Consider the following 20057-nt stretch of genomic DNA (forward strand, 5'->3'; position numbering starts at 1 on the left):
CAATGTCCTAATCCCAAGTGTCACAGAACTGCACAAAGTGAGGACACCATCCCAGTGTGCATGGGCTTCAGTTGGCACAGTAAAGACCCAAACAAGTACTGCCTGAAGAGGACTGTAACTGCTTGTTACAGTTCCTGAACTTACTTTTTTAAGAACGGATCTTTTAATCTTCATGTATTCCACACCCTCTTGATTATTTTTAAAAAGATGATATGCAAGTAGAAATATCAAGCACATAAGCCAAGCAGAAATTATATACAGGAAAGAAACAAATGTCCTTCAAAAAGCTTTTGATCAAGCCCCCTATCCAAAACTGTCCTTTTTTCTATATTAAGCAACTACTAACCTGAATGTGGATGAGAGGTATTTAGATCAAGTGTAAAAGCAGAATATACAATAGTGCTCTGCTTATGATGACTTGTTTTGACCAGTTTACTTGTTAACGTTTAGTTTCCTGTATTTCTGTACCTCAGTCCCATTGAGAATTGACATACTGTTATTTTCCCTTGTGAGAATATAAATTTCCAATACCATTATTAGTGTCCATTCTAAGATGGTCTTATTAAGGTAATTCTAACAAAGGAAGCTAATGAAAACACAACCAGGACATGCTCTGAGTTAATAAAAATTGATGAGTCAAGATTTCTGATTCACGAGATATAAAATAAATCTGCTTCAATAATAGTAAATTCCTGTTTCTGGAAAATCATCCTTGTTAAAAAAAATGCTCTACTTCCAAAAAAAGTTCAGTGTGAAAGCTAGGTAAATTTAATCTTTTATATGCTTGTAAATTTGGTTTGTGATTAAAAATGCCTTCTAGACATAATTTTAAATGTGAATTAGTATCTTTCCCTTCAAATAATCCTTTGGGCATGATGCCAAAGGAGGATGGGAAGCATTTTTCACTTTGTTCTCCCACATTGCAATTGGGAACAGATTGTGTAAAGGAGGAGGATTGAAGAGTAGCCTGATTTTCTGTGGAAGTTGTGCAAACTAAAGGCAGCCAGGCCTTCACAGCATAGCTCCTGATGGAAATGAGATGCATTTTCTGCCTAAGCTATTTTTCTTGAACTTTGATTATATCTACTTTGTAAAGAAGATAACAGACTTTTGTCTTTATAAATGTCTTGAAAGAAAATGATGTATAAAATTTGACCAAAATTTCTTCAAAGAAATATTTTAGAGACAGTTGTGTAAGTAGCAGAATTGTTATAGAAAACTGGTCATTGCTCCACATTCAGCATATGCTGGTCAACTGACACTTTCTGGTTTGTAACCCTAGGGTGCAAAAGTATGCAAAAGTAGATAAATTCTCTGCACTCATAAAACTTGCATAGATAGACAATATGCCAATAACAAAAAAATATATGTCTTTGTAAAACCTTCCTGGTATGACATCAAAAGGATACATATTAATTTTTGTAATCAATCTCTCCTGTTGATTAGATTGGTTCTATTTTTAAATTTTCAACAATGCTGAAATAAGTATCCTTATATATTTTTTGCACATTTGTAAAAGTACTAGTAGGTTCTCAGTAAACATTTGTTGATTGGTTAGTAGGTTATATTCTTAGAAACCAAATGGATTTTATACCTATTTTGGCAAATAGTTCTTCAAAAAGTTATTTCTGAGGTTAAGAGGCTCTCCACCAGAACTTATTTTTGGTGAAATTAAATGCTTCTAGCCCAATATTATTCTTAACATTCAGACTGCCTTACTGAAATTACTAGGAAATAAATTGCTCATTCTAAAATCTATTCCTGTGTTTGACCACTTTATATTCTCATATTTTGCATTCTTTATTTTTTATGAAATTTGGACAGTATTCAGTTTAAATTTCTATGTGGGGTGCAGCATATTTTCTAAATAACAATTTTCCATAAACTGCTATTAATTTCATCAAGGTTTACTGACATTTAATTAAGACAAGTTATGTACTAAAAGGAGCTTTTAACTACATGCTTTCCTAGAAAATCTCCCCACCCCCAAATGATTCATTTAGTTACTATTTTCATTTATTAAGATATGAAAATGAGAGAATACCAGAACTGCATTATCTATCTATAATTGGATATGATCCCAATACACTTTATGATAGTCAAAAATAAATTCTTTTCAGATGAGCAAATAATGAACAAAAAAAAGCTATTACCTTGAATGGAACTATGATGATATTTTCTGCCCAGATGAATATTTTCCAGGATATTTTGCAGTGTAGCCAAAGTCTAACTAGAAGTGAAACTTTGTTAACTCTTGTGTTCTGGAGTTCCAGGAATCTGAGTGATTTATCTGAATTTAACAGTCATTTTTTCCATTTAAATATGCACCATGGCACCCATGTAGTATTTTGCCAGATATTGCAAGATTTCCTTTGATGATTGTATAAACTAGTTCTCCAAATTCAAACCTGGGCAGTGTACACTTTCAGTGAGGAAAAATGTCAAAGAATTTTTTAACCAGTACTTCCTTGCCTCCTCAGAGTCAGGAAGAGTTTTGTAGTGGTGGGTTTGTGAGGAAGAACCCTTCAGTAAAATTAACAAGATTGGGAGGCCTACTTTGATGTACTGTTACCTGATTTCATTCAACAGGCTTGGCTTATCATATGTGTACATCATTATGAATAATTCATGCTCTGAACAAAAACTTGTATAATTATAAATATGAACACTATAGGAAAGTTCTCCACGAACCCCAGTGGAGGAGGTGGACATCATGTACCACTTGCCCACGCTCACAAATATATAGAGCTTAGGAACAATTAGACTTTTAAGAAAGGCTCTGAAGGGCCTATGCATCCCTCAGGCAGGGTGCCACGTCCCCCGTAACACCCCCACAAAACACAAAACAGAGACCTCCACTGTTACCAAAAGAGTCACGGCCATCTGTGTCCATCCTATGTTGTGCCAGCCAGGGCAAGATTCAAGTCTCTTTCCAGTTAATTCCTGACCTCTCATAACTACTGAGCTCCTAGCTGAATAATATGAAAAAGAGAGAGAGAGAGAAATTGCTGACATTCACTTTGAGAGCTTAGGTATCCTCATGAATGTGCCTACTCAGAAAATAAAGATTTGTGAAGAAGAAATAATGAGAAGGAGAGAGGAGAGTGGAAGACTGGAATTGGTACTATAAATTAGACCTCTAGAAACTAGAAGTAATTCAGCCTCTAAAATATTAATCTATGTTTTCAGAAATATTTAGTTACATTATTTTACTTGATCCATTGGACATAGTTTTCTGATATTTGGTTCAATTCGATTAGATGAATTCTTCTCTCCCTTCTCAAAAAGAGTGAGGGTGTTGCCATTTTGAGAATAAATACAATAAAATGCAAGATGAGACAATGTTCATAAATTATGAACAAACATGTCTTTCTCTAAATAGCCTAATTTGTGGTGGTATCTATTTTTCTGTAGCCATGCACTGAAAATACCACCTGAATGATGTAATTTCATTGAGTTAATGTTTTCCTGTATTTTTAAAACCCGAGGGTAGGTAAAGGAAAAAGTCCCGTATCTTTTTTATCTTGTCTTTTTTAATTGAGTTGCATTAAAATCTAGTCTCTGGTCCTGCTACATTGTTTCAGAAGCACATGTACAAACACACACACACACAGCACTTCATGTTTACCATTGACTGTTATAGGCTAAACTTCTATAAAATACTGTAAAGTGATTCTTGTGGACCATGTTTGAAGAGAGTTCTAACCTTTGTAGGCTTTAATTGTGTTTATGCCATGCTTTCCCAGCGTCTCCTTGGTGTCTCCAAGGTGATAATCAATTGACCAGTCTCTTTCCGGACTATTTTGATCATCTTTCCAATGAGCTCATAAACCCAGGCAGGGTCCCTGTCTGTTCAGGCAAGGTCAGATACTGTGGGAATGCCTTTCCCTAAAATCACTGTCCTTGATTTTCTCACATAATCTGTTTACCTTCCAGTTCACTTTCTATGTGTAGATCAAGTCTAACACTCAAAGCCTCAGAGCAGAAGTTTCTGACATGCAGTTGTTTTCTTCCTCAGTGGAAATGCCCCTTTTTATTTCATAAATTTAGAGTGCATGGCATTAAGTTTTCATTGCCTTCAGTAAAAAGAGAGGTAATCCTACTTATATTATGTCTCCCCTTTCCTCCAGGAACCCACAGATGTGTAGGATGTTGGAAACTGACATTTTGAAAGAACAGTGCATGTAATTTGCAACCATTCTTGAACAGTTCTGATGCTTTCCCTGAAAAGGGTGGATCACTTAAGAAAATAGTAAGGTTACTTTACCCTTCATTTCTGTTTACTCAAAAAGTGAAGCAATAAAAAACTTAATGTAACTTCCAAGACTACTTCAGCACTCAGCAAATCTAGATCACCTTATATTTTTAATAAGAGATTATATATGTTATTACTTTGAATGCTTTCACAAATTCTGCAAACATTAAGAAATGGATTCTCCACTATAAAATGCAACATCTGTCAACCACTAAGCAGTGGGTACACCTTTTTTTTGGCCTGCCCACTGTTTTGAAGAAGTATTGATTAGCGTATATTTATGCTATATACTTAGGGTTTTTGGCAGGTTGTTCAAAGGATGTAGAATCAGAATAGCACCAAACAATCTGAAATGCACCAAATGATTTGAAACTCACCAAACAGGCTACCCTCTACTCACTGAATTACAGTGCCTGGAAACATGTGTGTTCCTATGTGAACTCCATTTCTCAGGGGTTTTCATATTTGTTGCCAAAGAGCTTCTCTATGCTGAGAAATCCCTGACACCCCTTGTGAGAGGTAATATGTTCATGTAAGTATTGTTGGAAGATGATTGGTTTTTGTTTTGATTCAGTAGTCAGTCTCAGACTGAGCATTCACAGCGATGTTTTACTAGCAGCAACTATGGGAGAGTTAGATAATTATTCCTAAGAGTGATAAACAAGTTTCAGAGTATGTAAGAGAAATCTGTAGGCAGTTTGAGGATTGGGAGGACTGAGTTGTCCTGAACAAAATTTTAATTGTTAATAATACCCAACATAGTAATTGCATGGCAAGATGTACTTTGGGGTCACACAATGTGTTTTCATGAGGAAACCCCCTTTCTGAATGACCCCTAGCCTCTACCATGCATGGATATGATTTGTCTTTTCTTCACACCTTCATATATATTGGCACTTACTCTTTGGTGACACTGTGATGAACAAAACGGAACTTATATTTTATTGAAGGGAAATAAAAAACCATTAATCAAATAGGTAAATAAGGCAGTTGCAGGGTGCATTAATGACTCTGGAGGAAACAGGACATAATATGATGTAGAGTAACAGAGTATAGAGGGGTGTAGGCAATAAGTTAGGTGGTCTTAAGGCCTCTGAGAAGGTGATCTGAAGAATAAGAAAAAAACATCTATGCAAAAAGAAGGGAAGAGCAAATATAAAGGTCAATGATATGGTTATGTTGTGTTTGGGATTCTACTGGATAGCAAACTCATGGGGCACAGAGAATGCTGTTTACTGGTTTTTATGTCCTGTAGCATCTGAATTGGGCCTTCAGGTAGGATATGCCCCAGCAGACGCTTGTTAAATTAGAGACCCATCCTGATGTCATTTGGAGAGAACAGTCTTAAGGTGTTATTCTGTACTGTTCTTTGCATGATAGTCCAAAATGCTAGATCTTAAAACTTCTGGAATAAAGGATTAATATTTTGTTGACTCTGTCTGTGCACAGTTGTACTATTATCTTTTAAGCATAATAGCACCTAGAATAGGAAATAGGCAGCCAACCAAGTGATGCTTATACAATAGAAACTGTTTATTCAGCTAGTTATTGTGTTCTAGAAAACATGCATGACTCAGATGCTGTCTTCTGAGCACAGACAAGCTGGTTAAAAGTATCTTCTCTAGATCAAGGTTAAGAGGTTCATGATATTTTTCATTGCTTTGGGGCATGTAGAACACACTACTATTTGATTATTCTCAGTGTCTCCTATGTCTTCCTTATTGACTAAATGGTGAGGGGCAGAGGGGAGGAAAATACTTGCTATTTTCTATATTGGTGTGAAAGTAAAGAATGTGAAAACTGGGAAGGGTCTAAGGAGAGAGGAATTATTATGTGGAGGAAGACTTCCTGAGTTCAAAGTTCTGCTACTTACAAGCTGTGTGATCTTGGGCAAATGATTTAACCTATCTGTGATGCAATTTCCACATGTGTAAAAGAGGGATCATACTAGTGGTCATAAGGTATAAATGGATTAATGGATGTAAAGTGCTATGAATTGAGTTTGGCGCATATAAACGTTGTAAAAATTGTTTTCTATCATTGTCTAGTGCAAAGATCTCAGACTCCCCATGGACCAGATTTAGTCCCCACATAAGTTGACTGGCACAGTGCTTCAATTTTTTTCCAAGTTGCCAGCATCTAGATAGAGTTGTTTCCTAACACCCCTGGATTTACTGCTTCTTTTGAAAAACTAAAAGGTCTGGCAATACTGTACTTACATACTCACATGGCAGCTATTAGCAGTATTTGTGCAGTGGCCATCCTTTTTACACTGAGCTCACCCCACCCCCTAATTTACTGTATCTCCACCATTCCTTATTGCATTCCCTGATCCTGAGGGCCACTTAATATTTACAGCCTATAGGTTTAGAGCTTGCTGCCCCTCTCTTTCTAGAGTAGAAGAGTTCTGCATAGATTTTGTATTCAGGTAGGGGTAAGGAGCAGGCAGACAAGTACAAAGAAGCGGTTTCAATGGGAAAAATTCCTTAGTCAGTTGTCCTCTCTTAAATTGAAATCTGGTAAAGGAAATATTTCAAAGTTATGACTTATGTAGCATTAAGTTTTAAAAACTTACATTATAGTCTATATTTTGAATAACTATTGAAATGTCTCATCCATTATTCTTATGCATTTACTTCTTGGAAACATATATTCTGTTCAGGTCAAACAGTGCTTACTGTTGTCATGTACCAGGCACTTCTTTCCATTAGTAGAACACAAACATGATTAAGACACTGTCCTTCCCTTAACAGCTTATTATCTAGTAATTCAGACAGATTTATAAAGAGATGTCTATATATACACACACACACACACATATATATATATATGGTAAAATATTCTCTACTTTTCTCTTTAACTTAAGGGGAGTTTGTCTCCCCAAAACTAGATACTAATATGGGGCTTTGAAATGAATTTTAGTTGATAAACATCAAGATTTTAATACTGAAGAAGTTTTCATTTGAACCATGTTTTTTATAACTGTCTTTTATCTCAGGAAATTTTATGTTTGATTTTTACATGAGTAACAATAAACAAACCCCAATGAAGGAAACATTTCTCCTGTTTTCTAGCTTAACTAATGAAGAGAGTTCATTTTGAACTGCTAACTGGAATATACCCTGTTAGGAAATTGTTTCAGTCCTGTTAAATGTTTAAAGACATGCTGGCAGTTGGAGTTTCCATAATGTAATCTAAGCCATCATTTCCTGGGAAGCTTCCAACTTGCTGAGTCATTAATTTAACATACCAGGTTAAAAAACAAATTCAATCTCTAGAAGAGTATCCACGTTGTCTAAGTAGGTGTTCAGTGCATACAGTTCTAACTTTGACAGTAATTTCAAATGAAACACTATCTGTATAAGAATGTTACAGATGCTTCTAAAACAACAGACTTTAAATAAAAATTTGATCACTATAGTCTTTATTCTATTTAATCTCTATTCCTGGCTTTAAAATTCAACTTTCATTATTGTTCTATTCTCATATTCTGTCTCATCCATGATATGGTATATCTTATACTGAGAACAGAAAAAACAGACCTTTATATATTTCATCATCTGTGATTTGCCAAATCAAATCATTTACATGCATCTGTCCGAATAGCATGTTTTACAGCTATATCAAATCTTACAAAAGTTCCACACCTGTAGTTTGATACAAACTCCTCCAGTGAGGAAAAGGACAATTCATAGGGCCTATGGCTAATATAAAAATGTAATTTAGAAGTTTCTTCTTCTACATGTGCATCCGGAGAAGAGAATTTTAAATATATTATTCAAAGTTTGAGCCAGTTTTTGCTATGAACATATTAATAATGAAACAGAATAAAACAAAGGTAGCTGTTCTTTCCAAATCATTTCAACTTTCCTCCTATTCCCATAAAAAAACAATCAGTCTGCAGATTGCCATGGTTCACCAAATACGTGGAACCAAGCTGGAACAGCAAGTAACAGTGGAAATTAATTTAAGCACCATTTAGTTAACCTAATAAACCTAGTATAACCTTCACTAGTGTTGATGGGTATGGAAGAATTTCTCTTTACTAGAGCTAACTTTAAAGAAAGGTCTTACTTAAAACTGTAAAATACTGTACAAATTATAATTAAATGTATAATAAGCAAAAAAGTAAGTTAATGAAAAATTTAAACTTTGTTTATATATAATAAACATATAAAGTTTATATAATACATAAAATTTATGTATAATGAAATGTCTTTATTTTGTATAATAATGTATTATGTACAAAAATGTCTGATTATTTCTGTCAATATTATCCTTTGTATCACTGTCTAGCTTTATGTTGAAATTATCTTAAAGTTCAAAGATCAAAGAAATTTTTTAAAGTGTTGATTTCCTGTAAAATTAGTAATACTAATTTCTGAATTTTTGCCTACTCTGTAACTTGATACATAAAACAAAAATAGTATAATTATGCATTATAGTGTACATGCCTTCAAACAAAATTTCACATAATTGAATTTTTTGCTTAAAACAATAACTGAATATTAATTGTTGTTAAAAGTGTCACTCATTCTGGAAATCCTTAGTTTTTGGTTTGTGCTCACGTCTTTAGAAATATCTTTAAAGGAATGATTGCAGGATTACAGAAATGATGGTTCTTAAACATTTATGTAAACAATGATAAATATATATTACAGGGTAATGGCCCTATTCTGTAAGGAAATTTGTTTTACATTTTGTTATATATCAACAAAATCCTTGTTTTACATTTAGATTGAAGAATGAATAAATACCCCATAAGCACTTAGTAAATCATTAGTTAGTGACCCAGTCTTCCCTTTTTGTCTTGGCTTTTTAGTTTGCTTCATGACAGGGATAGCACATACAAATGCATGTGTGTACACTCTCAGAAATATACAATTAAATACTGCAAACAAAACTTCAGACAGCTTCTTCACTCTCCCTTTCCCAAGGTGTTTGTTATCTAGTTAAATTAAAACACTCAATCTCCTTCCAACAGTAAATCAATTTCTACATGAGAAGTTACCATATGCATACCCTTTCTCAAGATTTTAAATTTAATTTTTAATTTAGATATATGGGCCATATTTAAAATGATTAATTATATTTGGGACTGTAAGAAAAGATTATGATAATTATTTCTAGTCAGGTTACTAGATGATTTTAAATTTTAAAATGTCATTAATGGCAGTAGGGCATTCTTTATTAATGCTATTAAAGTCTTAATTTCTTACAGTATAAATTTTGTTATTCTGTGCCAAGTACAGTCTCTGGGCCACAGAGTGACAGCCAGTATCATTTTCCTGAACTTGTAATATTTTAAAATTTTTTATGTAATCCTGACTTGAGAGTAATAAATGAAATGGTTTCTCAAGAAAAATTCTGGTTCTTGTAGTTTATGGCAGTATTTATGTGAATGTAACCATGCTTGAAGAAAAAGTTCAGTTTACTAGATTTCCTATTGCTCTTCTGATGAATTTGCCCTGTGGTTATACTAAATACTCCTGTGTCAAACTGGCTCTGCTAGCACAACCTAGAATCAATTATCTTAAATTAAGGAAAATAACTGAACAGCGATTTGGCCAGTTTTCATAGGATTTTCCAAATCTGAGAACATTTTAAGTCTGCTAAGAAAGTGTGGCATCAGGTCATTTTTTTATTCTGAGTGTTGAAACTTTCCAACTATGGAAAAATATCACTTTCATTTTAGTCTATGCTTAAAACTGGCTCATTGGATATAGTTATTAAAGGACACTGAACAGGGACCTAATCCTGTGGATTTAATTATCTTTCAATTCCATTAAAGATATTTATTTGATATATTCATGATTCTGTTTTAGCAAACCTTTGGTCTAGCTTTATAAGCTTCCTGGACTTCTCCGCAAGAGTTGAGCCTTTCCAGAATAATTATGCTTTATAGTTTTTCTTTATAGAATTGGAATTGTGATTATAACTTTAGACATAATATCCCTATGTAGAACCTCATCTCAAATTTCTTTTTACTGCAGCTAGTGAAACTGCAAATGAAAGTTTTACCCTCTGATAATAAGTATTATTATTATCTTTTGGTGCAGATAGGTAATGAAAGGGATGGAAATTGTATGCAAATATGATTTATTTCTTGTCTTATCAGTAATCATTTCAAATTAAAAATTAACTGAATAAGGTGATAATATAAGGATTCTGGAGGCAAACAAATGTAGTTTCATGTTTTGGCTCCATTATTTCCTAGCATTTGACCCAAAGAAATATATTTAAATTTCATGAGCTTAGATGATTTGACTGTAGATAACAAGGCCTATCTTTTAAGCTATCTAACATAGTTATTACTATAGAGTGAGAGCTTAACAAATGGGATATACAATTATAACAACTATTAAAAAGTAATTTGATTTATTTTTTATTCTTATGATCCCACAATACGTTTATTCTGATGATTCCCTACCCATTTCCACAATATGAAGAGGTACCATGAAATTATCCAAAACCATTGAAAATACAGTTAAAAATTACAAAATGAGAGAGAAGAGTGCACAGAGATACAATTATAACCAAAACACCAATATTGGTGTGTCTTGTATAGTTCATTAGTTGCTGTGTTTTTCAATAATAAAAATGATAGTATAATTTTAATACTTAATTTTTGTATGGTTGAGGAATAATTTAAAACCATATTTTTTGAGGGAATTTAAAGAACCGTAGGCATTTTTCAGATGAAGTACTATATAAGGCAAACGGTGCATTTACTTTTCATTTTCTGTCTTTCTGAGCTGCTTGCATTTTCTAACCATGTGTGTGTAATACTCTAGAAAATGCCAATGAAGTAATATGTGCAGTGGGATTAAGGACCATTACCATTTTTTGTTTACTCTCAATTTTCTATTTCTGGGTTAAAATTAATTAATTTTTAAAAGCAAAATTTATTTGAAAGACCTGGAAATCAGGTCCAAATATTCATATCTCCAATTCTCGTCTTTTCAGACTATACAAACAAGATAACACAAATAAGAAATGGGGGAGAGAGATAAATTATATTTATTAACAGAAACACATCATTTCACTCACATTCTTTAGGACAAAACCACCAAATATAGTCGTAAAATGAGATTTAGGAATATGTAAATATATAGACCAAATGGTCTCTTACGTCTTATTGTCCTTTATTGTTTTTCAAACATGTAGCAAAAGTCACCGTCAGAGTCGTTCATTGGTCGAGAGAAGAGGTCGAATTCTCAGTCATACATTGGGCGACCAATTCAGCTGGACAAGATTTTGATGTCTAAAGTTAAAGTACCGCACACGTTCGTCATCCACTCCTACACGCGGCCCACGGTGTGCCAGTACTGCAAGAAGCTTCTCAAGGGGCTTTTCAGGCAGGGCTTGCAGTGCAAAGGTAAGGATGATCCTGTCACCAAGTATTTGTCACCAGCCCAACTTTGACCCTTCAATTAATCCTCATCCATCTGAAGTTACTATTGTTTTGTTTTGCAACTTTTCTTTCTAATGAATTCTTGATTTTTGTTTTGTTTTGTTTTGTTTTAAAATCATCGAGACTAGATTGCAGATTCAACTGTCATAAACGCTGTGCACCAAAAGTACCAAACAACTGCCTCGGTGAAGTGACCATTAATGGAGGTGGGTAAAAGATCAGCAATTATGTCTGTGCTTCCTCCCTATTACAGAGGGTGGCAGTTACGATTTAGCAGGATTTTTTAGTTGGGTTTTTGTTTTTTTTTTTGGTTGGGATACTTCAGACCCAGCCCAAAGTGAACTATGGCCAGAGTTTGTTCTTTACTCTCGAAAAGTAGAAAAGCAACCACTCCAGCCCAAAGTTAATTGTGGCCAGAGTTTGTTCTACTTTACTGTAGAAAAGCATCCACGGAGTTTTGATTTAAAAAAACAGAGACTTTCTTGACCTTTACATGGTAAACAGCTAATACTGAAAAGTTGAATATCCATAATTTCTTTTTCAGCTTTCTCATTTTATATTTCTATCCTAGTTTTTTTTTAATGTGGAAGTTGTTGATATGCCTACAAGTTATAGCTCTCAGTCTCTTTTCCTCTGTCCTCATTCCAAGCATCTTTAATAAAAGGAAAATTAAGTTTGCCAATGAGAAAAAAACACTTTTTTAATATTTGGGAATATCCCCTTGGGAAAACTCCAACTGCATAAATTAACTTTGAAGGACTCCTAAGAAAAATGCCGTATCTTAAGGGAACTGCTCACTTTTTCTTCCCGGGTAGTATTCTAATGGGTTGCTACCAAAATATTTCACTTAGAATTCCAGGCTAACCTTTTCCATGGATAGTGGACTACTTTATACCTTCAGTCTGATATCAGTTATCCCATTACTCTGGAAAGGAAAATGGCTATAGATGACCAGAGAAACAAATTGAGTTTTTATGTTACTAAAAAGCTGAAGAACAAATGATTGTCTTTGTTTTAGAACATTCTTCTCCAGGAGAAAATATATTATACCTAGAAGAAGAAGAAAAGAGAGCTCTCCAGGAAAACATTCTGATACTGGTTTCTGGCTTGGAGAATCATGAACTAGCTACCAAATGGAAAGCTTGGCAATCTTCCCACTTTCTGTGGCATGTGGTATTCAAGTCCAGGGAATGTCAGTGTGTACTTGATAACTATAACTAAGGGGAAACAGAGCAGTTTTGACGTTGTTGATTACTTTGAAATTGCATTTTCCCATACAGTCAGAAAAATCTGGTAAAATGTGAATTTTCCAAGCTTAGCAGGCTAGGATCTGTGATCAGTCTATTTTCTAATTTTAAAATGAGTGCTTTGCATTAGTAATTATAATTTTTTTTTCATTACCATCAACTGCATAATGCCAGGGTTCAACATAACTTCAACTATCAAGTGTCTTAAGTATTTAAAAGCTGTAGGTATGTGAACAATTTAATATATTGGGATCGTGATTTTAAAACTTACTGTAAGAATCAGTGACCTTGAATCTTCTTTCATGTGAAAGTTTCCTTCATCCTCTTATATATTTCTTTTTCCCACTAGGGCTTTGTTACTAAAATATGATCAGTTTCCGAGTCACTTATACTTGATATCGTTTTACCTCCTACCACTTTGCTTCTATCCTAGACTTGGTTTCCTCCCAAGGCTTTTCATGTTTTTAGGCTTAGGGACATGAGACACAAGCATCTACCTATAAAATTGTGTATTCACTCTTTCATAAATTCAGATACTTATGAACTGAAATAAAAAGGGTAAGTGAAAGGAAAGATACATTCTTCACAGGGCTGCTATTTTTAGGGTTTCCAATTGATTTGGTTTGGATTGCCTAACTTTCCCTTAAGCCTTGGTTCCAACATTTCAAGCTTATCTTGATGGTTCAAAATAATTTTCTAGATTTGCTTAGCCCTGGAGCAGAGTCTGATGTGGTCATGGAAGAAGGGAGTGATGACAATGACAGTGAAAGAAACAGTGGGCTCATGGATGATATGGAAGAGGCAATGGTCCAAGATGCTGAGATGGCGATGGCAGAATGCCAGAATGACAGTGGGGAAATGCAGGATCCAGACCCGGACCACGAGGACTCCAACAGGACCATCAGGTAAGAGCAGCACTCCCAGCTTCAGTCAAACAGTGGAACCTCATGGTCTTTATTCTTTAAAGCTCTTTGATGTTTTAGTTTTAATCTATCGTAAAGGAAATTTAAAGTGCATGTTTAATATCTTTATGAGTAAGCTACGTACTGTAGATGAGAGCCTTTGGGGTTAGGAGGTCAGGATTCCCTGGGAGATATGTCATTTGCATCCTTTCCTAGAATTGCCTCATTCATTGGTTCATTTTCTTTTCCATGAGAGGGATACTCATATTTGCTATCTACAGGCTTACTACGAAGTTCCTATTAATTCATAACTCATTGCATGGAACTACAAAGATCAAAGATCGACCTCAGCAGACACCATCTATTTATTGCTGGCCCCTATTTTAAATATCACAGTCTGTCTACACTTCAGTGTTCTTGATTTTATTTTAGTAGTATACATAATTTTATATCTATTATCTAATTATCTACATTTTTATATACTTTCACTACTAGATAATCCCCACTTTTCATATCAGGAGTTGGGACAGTGGGGCCACCAGGCCGAATTGGACCACTGCTTGTTCTGTAAAGTTTTATTGGAACATAGCCATGCCCATTCACGTTGCCTATGGCTGCTTTTGCACCACTATGATAGAGTTCGGTATTCTGCAACCCCAAAATATTTATTACCTGGCCCCTTACAGAAAATGTTTCCCAGTCTCTGATTCATATTATAAAACATATTACATGTCCATTTTGTAAATGCCACTTCTATTGATAAACTGAAATTATTCATTAAAGTAGGGCAATAAAATGATTGAGTTCTTTTCCACTTAGTGGCATAATAAGCATTTTTAAAATGCTGGAAAATATTAGTCGTATGACCCAGCTGTCTTTTGAAGATACATATTTCTTTAGTACCAAAAGGTTTGCATGGGGGAGGTGTTTGCATATAAACATGGGGGGCGTGTCTGGGAGAGACAGAAGAAGGGAGGAAGAGACAGAGATGGAAAGAGACAAAGAGGGAAGGGAGGAAGGGATGAAGAGGAGAAAGATCAGCATAACTGCATGAGCAATAGTTATATAAAAGATAGTTTAAACAGCAGATTCTAATTTTTATGAAATTATGCAGAGACTAAAATTCATGTTGAATAATATAGTCTATAAATGATTGATATTGTGCTTGTAACATGTAATAAATAAGCAAATAAGATTTCACATGTGATTCTGCATACTGTACCTCAATACACAAAGACAGTAATCTTTCTGCTGTTTACCTGAAAACTGAACACCGTATAGTTCAACCTGAACACTAACGTGCTTTTTACCCAGCCTTGAGATTTTTTAAAATGTACAAATAAAAGTGCCTGTAACTCTTCAGAGTAACCCACTTTCTGAGCCATGGTGCTCTGACAATACATTTCACTAAAATGGGATGTGAATTTTTTTGACTTTCACTTTGGAGTAGCTGAAATAAGATTTTATGTATGAAAAGAAAATCTATACCTGAAAACATTCCTCCTAAAATATTTTGACTTTTAAAGTCCATCAACAAGCAACAATATTCCACTCATGAGGGTAGTGCAGTCTGTCAAGCACACGAAGAGGAAAAGCAGCACAGTCATGAAAGAAGGATGGATGGTCCACTATACCAGCAAGGACACTCTGGTAAGACCCGCAGCTAGTGGTTTCCTCTTGCCTTGCTAGCTTTAATTAGGGGAGTTGCTGACGCCCTGTGGGGACGGTGGGATGCCTGAGCTACTGGGAGTGAAGCTCAGCGCGGGCCTGGTGCAGGCCCAGGTGGAGCCCATCACAGTCTCTGGGTGTCTGAGCAGTAGAGTTAGAAAAAAATGTAGAGAGCAATTTTAGGCAAACAGAATCATCTACCACGATTACTTGAGATGATCTTCAAACAACTTGAATGTCTGTCTATCATTTTATAGCAGACATGAAAGCCTCAGTATGTGTTTTCATAGTGCTCCTAGTTATTTAGAATTTTAGAATAAACTACCTTTTAGGGAGAGAAAAAACAGTGATTACTATTGTGTACATCTTAAATTCTTAGTTAAGTGTTCACCTAAGAACTGACCCATTCAGGAATGCAGTAATCCTGTACTTTATGTGAGTCTGTTCATTTCCCCAGATTTTCCTAATAGTTGATGAATGAGGTTAGGTATGTACATAAGAGAGAGAAAAACTTGATTCATGTTTCAAAGTTAAACTAATTGACAACTGGTGATAGTCTGATTTCTCAGTTACTGGTAGTGCTTTCCTCATCTCTTCCTATCTATAGGATCTCTGTCATTTCTTTAGATAAATAGAGACCTGTAACCTAATTAATCTATCTATCTATAGTCTCAGCCTTCTCTGCTGGAGAGAAAAGACTAACATGACTTAATGTAGGACTCAACTGAACACCACCTAGTCCTTCCTAAATGTGGTATAAAGTATTTAAAGTGAATTTAATATGTTCCATCTAAGATTGGCTGTGGAAGAAACCAAGAACAATAGGGCTTTGGGCCTAAAAAGATCAAAATACACACAGACTTACCCTAGAATCAGGAAAGATATACCTAGAGTGAAGAAGACCCTGATCATCAAATCATAGTTAGATCTCTAGTGAGATGGAGAGAAGGTGAAGTTAGCGGTTTGATACATCCCTCTGACTTTGTTAAGTTGTTGTCTTGGAGTCAACCTTTTCATCCAACAAAATATTTTTTAGTTCTATTGTAACATTCAGAATTCTTCCATCTCTAATGGAAGCCAGCATACCTGGGTGGATTAGCATGGCATTGCTTATGTCCTAAAATAGCAAACATGTATAAACATTGTATCTCCTAGTAAGTCAGTCTTGTTTTATTATGGACTACAAATCTACCTTTAGTTCTTCAAGTACTCAAATAAATTTAAAAATGGTGTTTTCTATTAATACTTAACTATGTACATACTAAGTGTCAGGCACTTCAGAGGGTTTATTGTTCATAACCCTCTGGTGTAGATGCAGAAACGTATCACACTACATTTGCCAAGTAGTTAAGTGATACTGAGTGTATATAGAGTCGAAAATTGAGCATAAATCTGCCTGGTCCAAAGCCCATGCACTTTCCACCATCAGATCCTATGTCCTCAGTGGTAAAATGTGTTTATTTTATCAATCTTGGGTATTTTTAAAGTTTTTTTAAAGATTCTGAATCTAACTTGTGTTTAAGCGGAAACGGCACTATTGGAGATTGGATAGCAAGTGCATTACCCTCTTCCAAAATGACACAGGAAGCAGGTACTACAAGGTAAGGGTGGCTCTTTCTTTGTAGTCTTTCTTCCTCTTGCCTTCTGATGACAGTATACAGTACCAAAAATACTAAACACATCCAACAGACATAACTGTTTTTGTGCTTCCTCCAAGAGATATTTTTTTCTTCTCTATAGCTTACAAATTTCTTTAGAATCAAGTTGTGACCTCTTGATTCATCTGTGAATTTCACACTTCCCTGGGGAATGCTTCTGGTCCCATGGGATGGTGGGGAGGCAGAGAGAGGGAATGATTAATTGACTACTTTAGCAGAGATATGTGATTTAATGAGAAAATTCACACTCACAGAAGATCAGCTAAAAGTAAATTCCTGAGATCCACTGCATACAGAACATTGCTGAGGGTTAAGAAACATTGTATGATTTCTGCACACTTGCCAACATTCATAAGGAGCACTTCCCTCTAGAGAAAAATTTGGCAGCAATTTTTATTCTGTTCCTCTACATTAAATAATACAGATGTGGCATAATATAACAACCAGTAAAATGCAACTTCAAAAAAAGTTCATGGTGAAAACAGTAGATACTTGCTCCTTGAAAATGCATGCAGATTTAGGCATAGTTGATCCCATGGCCACTGTATTCAGTTGTCATGGCAAAAGAAAATCTCACTAATTCTAAAATTAAAAATTTTGTTTTAAAAGTCATTATTTCTTAGTCCATACTTCCTAGAAGACAATACAGTGATTCATTATTAATATCAAAATTGTCTTAAAAACAATTATTTTTAAAACCAATCTCTGTGGTTTTCTTCACTTAAACTATTCACTTAGCAGTATTATTATATAACATGTATTGAATCCAATTACATGATTCATTTCAATTTCTTAAAGAACAGTTAAAATTTAAAAGCAGCCATATCTACTTAAATGCCTTTCAAAAGTATTGTGATTTTACCTCACAGTTATAAAAGTTATCATTTATACCCTAAGTCTGGTATTTTGGTGAAGATTCAAAATCATTATTCTTAATCATACTTATTTCTGCCACAAGAACATAGTGAAAAAAGTCACCTGCATTTTCTAGAAAAAGGAAATAAGATTTTCCATAGTAAAGGTATTTTTGAATTTTGTTTAGTAATAGTCTGCATTATATAGTTTAAAACTATTTTAAATAAGAGATGGGTATTTGTAAAGTCATTTCTTACGTATTTCTGGCATGAACTTTATTTGAAAGTTTATATACTTTTGATAGACTACACTTAGCACACTCTCTTTTCCACAGGAAATCCCTTTATCAGAAATTTTATCTCTGGAACCGGCAAAAACTTCAGCTTTAATTCCTAATGGGGCCAATCCTCATTGTTTTGAAATCACTACAGCAAATGTAGTGTATTATGTGGGAGAAAATGTGGTCAATCCGTCCAGCCCACCACCAAATAACAGTGTCCTCACCAGTGGTGTTGGTGCAGATGTGGCCAGGATGTGGGAGATGGCCATCCAGCACGCCCTTATGCCCGTCATTCCCAAGGGCTCGTCCGTGGGCTCAGGAACCAGCTTGCACAGTGAGTCTGACGGTTTTCCAACTAGAGCAAAGCTCATTCATCTGCCTTCCCCCTGGCTTAGGAAACATCTCCCCTGCCTTTCCTAAGAACAAAATCAAGAAAGACTCCTTAGGGATGATTTAGTTTATTGGAAAACATAGGGTCTCTAAATAAAAGCTACTGCAAATCCTAAGATATTTCATTTGTTAAAGTACCCTATTATATTATTTTATTGTAGATTAAAATTTTAATAAATTTATATAAACACTGTCTATTAATCAATTACAGAACTCTATAGCTATTGCGTATAAAAGAAGTAATCTAATCAGTTTGAGCTTAACATGGAATGCCAGTCTTGCTACTTGCTAATCTGAATTAATATGTTTTCCCAAAACCACTTAACCTGGTATTCTATGCAGTGTTTGATGTGCAGAGTGCTCCGTAACTCTTGACTATCTTATCCCAGGAAAAAAATCTCTGTTCATTGGTAGAATGAGATAGATTTGCCAAAATGCAACCAGAATCAGATATTAAGGATGAATTTTTAAAAAGAAATTTTAGAGGAATATCTGTATAAAAATGTGATTTTAAATTTCATAGTGGTTATTAATAATGAAACTTGTGAGTTAACCTGCTTTTTACATTATACTGTATTATCTGTCAATCTAGCACAATTTTGTTATTTATCTTTACAATCAACATACATATTAATATAATGTATATGCATATTTTAATGCCTAAAACAATACCAACAGGTAGATGTTAATGATTTGCCCGTTTTACAGATGAGGAATTCATTCTCTCTCTAAAGAGATTATCTAAGCTTATACCAGAGCTGCAAAATAGCCAAGCCTGTATTTGAATCCAAGTGCTCCTGACTCTAAACTCTAAACTGACAAAATATTATTTTTCAAAAGCAAGTACAGAGTGAATCTGTAATTTTAAAAGGAAAGAAATATTCTAACAGACATTTTCCTAGAAAATTCTAATTGCTATGATTTATTTAAAACCAGTCCTGCATGATGATTTGTAAGCATATATTTACTTGTTTTGCTATTACCTCTCTTACTGACTTCTTGTGTGTGTATTTTTAAACATGCATTTCCAGGAGATATTTCTGTGAGTATTTCAGTATCAAATTGCCAGATTCAAGAAAATGTGGTAAGTATGCACCTACTAATATAAACGTTGGTAATGTGATTATTGGGAAATAAGAGATTCAGAAAATAGGATCTATTTGGATATTTTTTCCATAAGATTTTTGGAAACATTACATTATATTGATTTGTTTAGTGATTTTTCTATAGTCTGTAACGTAGAGCCAAAAGATACTCATCTCAGGTAATTATAATGAGATGCCTGATTTTTCACGTTTTCCATTCTTGGTACTGGAATTTTAATGTTTGATGTTACCTAGTAAAATAAATAGACAAAATAAATTCCTTGATTTGTGTGAGTAGCTTAA

General features: G+C 34.5%; 1 protein-coding gene across 7 annotated transcripts in view; it reads left to right on the plus strand.

Moving 5' to 3' along the window:
• The window catches only part of PRKD1 (protein kinase D1), a 768557-nt gene that overhangs the window by 704776 nt on the left and 43724 nt on the right, over positions 1-20057 (plus strand). For all 7 annotated transcript variants that reach the window (XM_045569394.1, XM_045569403.1, XM_045569402.1 and 4 more), the window contains 7 exons: positions 11423-11633; positions 11798-11875; positions 13617-13821; positions 15345-15468; positions 17010-17087; positions 18334-18613; positions 19701-19753. In XM_045569394.1, the coding sequence (XP_045425350.1) occupies positions 11423-11633; positions 11798-11875; positions 13617-13821; positions 15345-15468; positions 17010-17087; positions 18334-18613; positions 19701-19753 (1029 nt within the window). The remainder of the gene's footprint in view (positions 1-11422; positions 11634-11797; positions 11876-13616; positions 13822-15344; positions 15469-17009; positions 17088-18333; positions 18614-19700; positions 19754-20057) is intronic.

Source organism: Lemur catta, chromosome 1 (genome assembly GCF_020740605.2).
Source record: "Lemur catta isolate mLemCat1 chromosome 1, mLemCat1.pri, whole genome shotgun sequence".
In the NCBI taxonomy this organism is placed as follows: Eukaryota; Metazoa; Chordata; class Mammalia; order Primates; family Lemuridae; genus Lemur; species Lemur catta.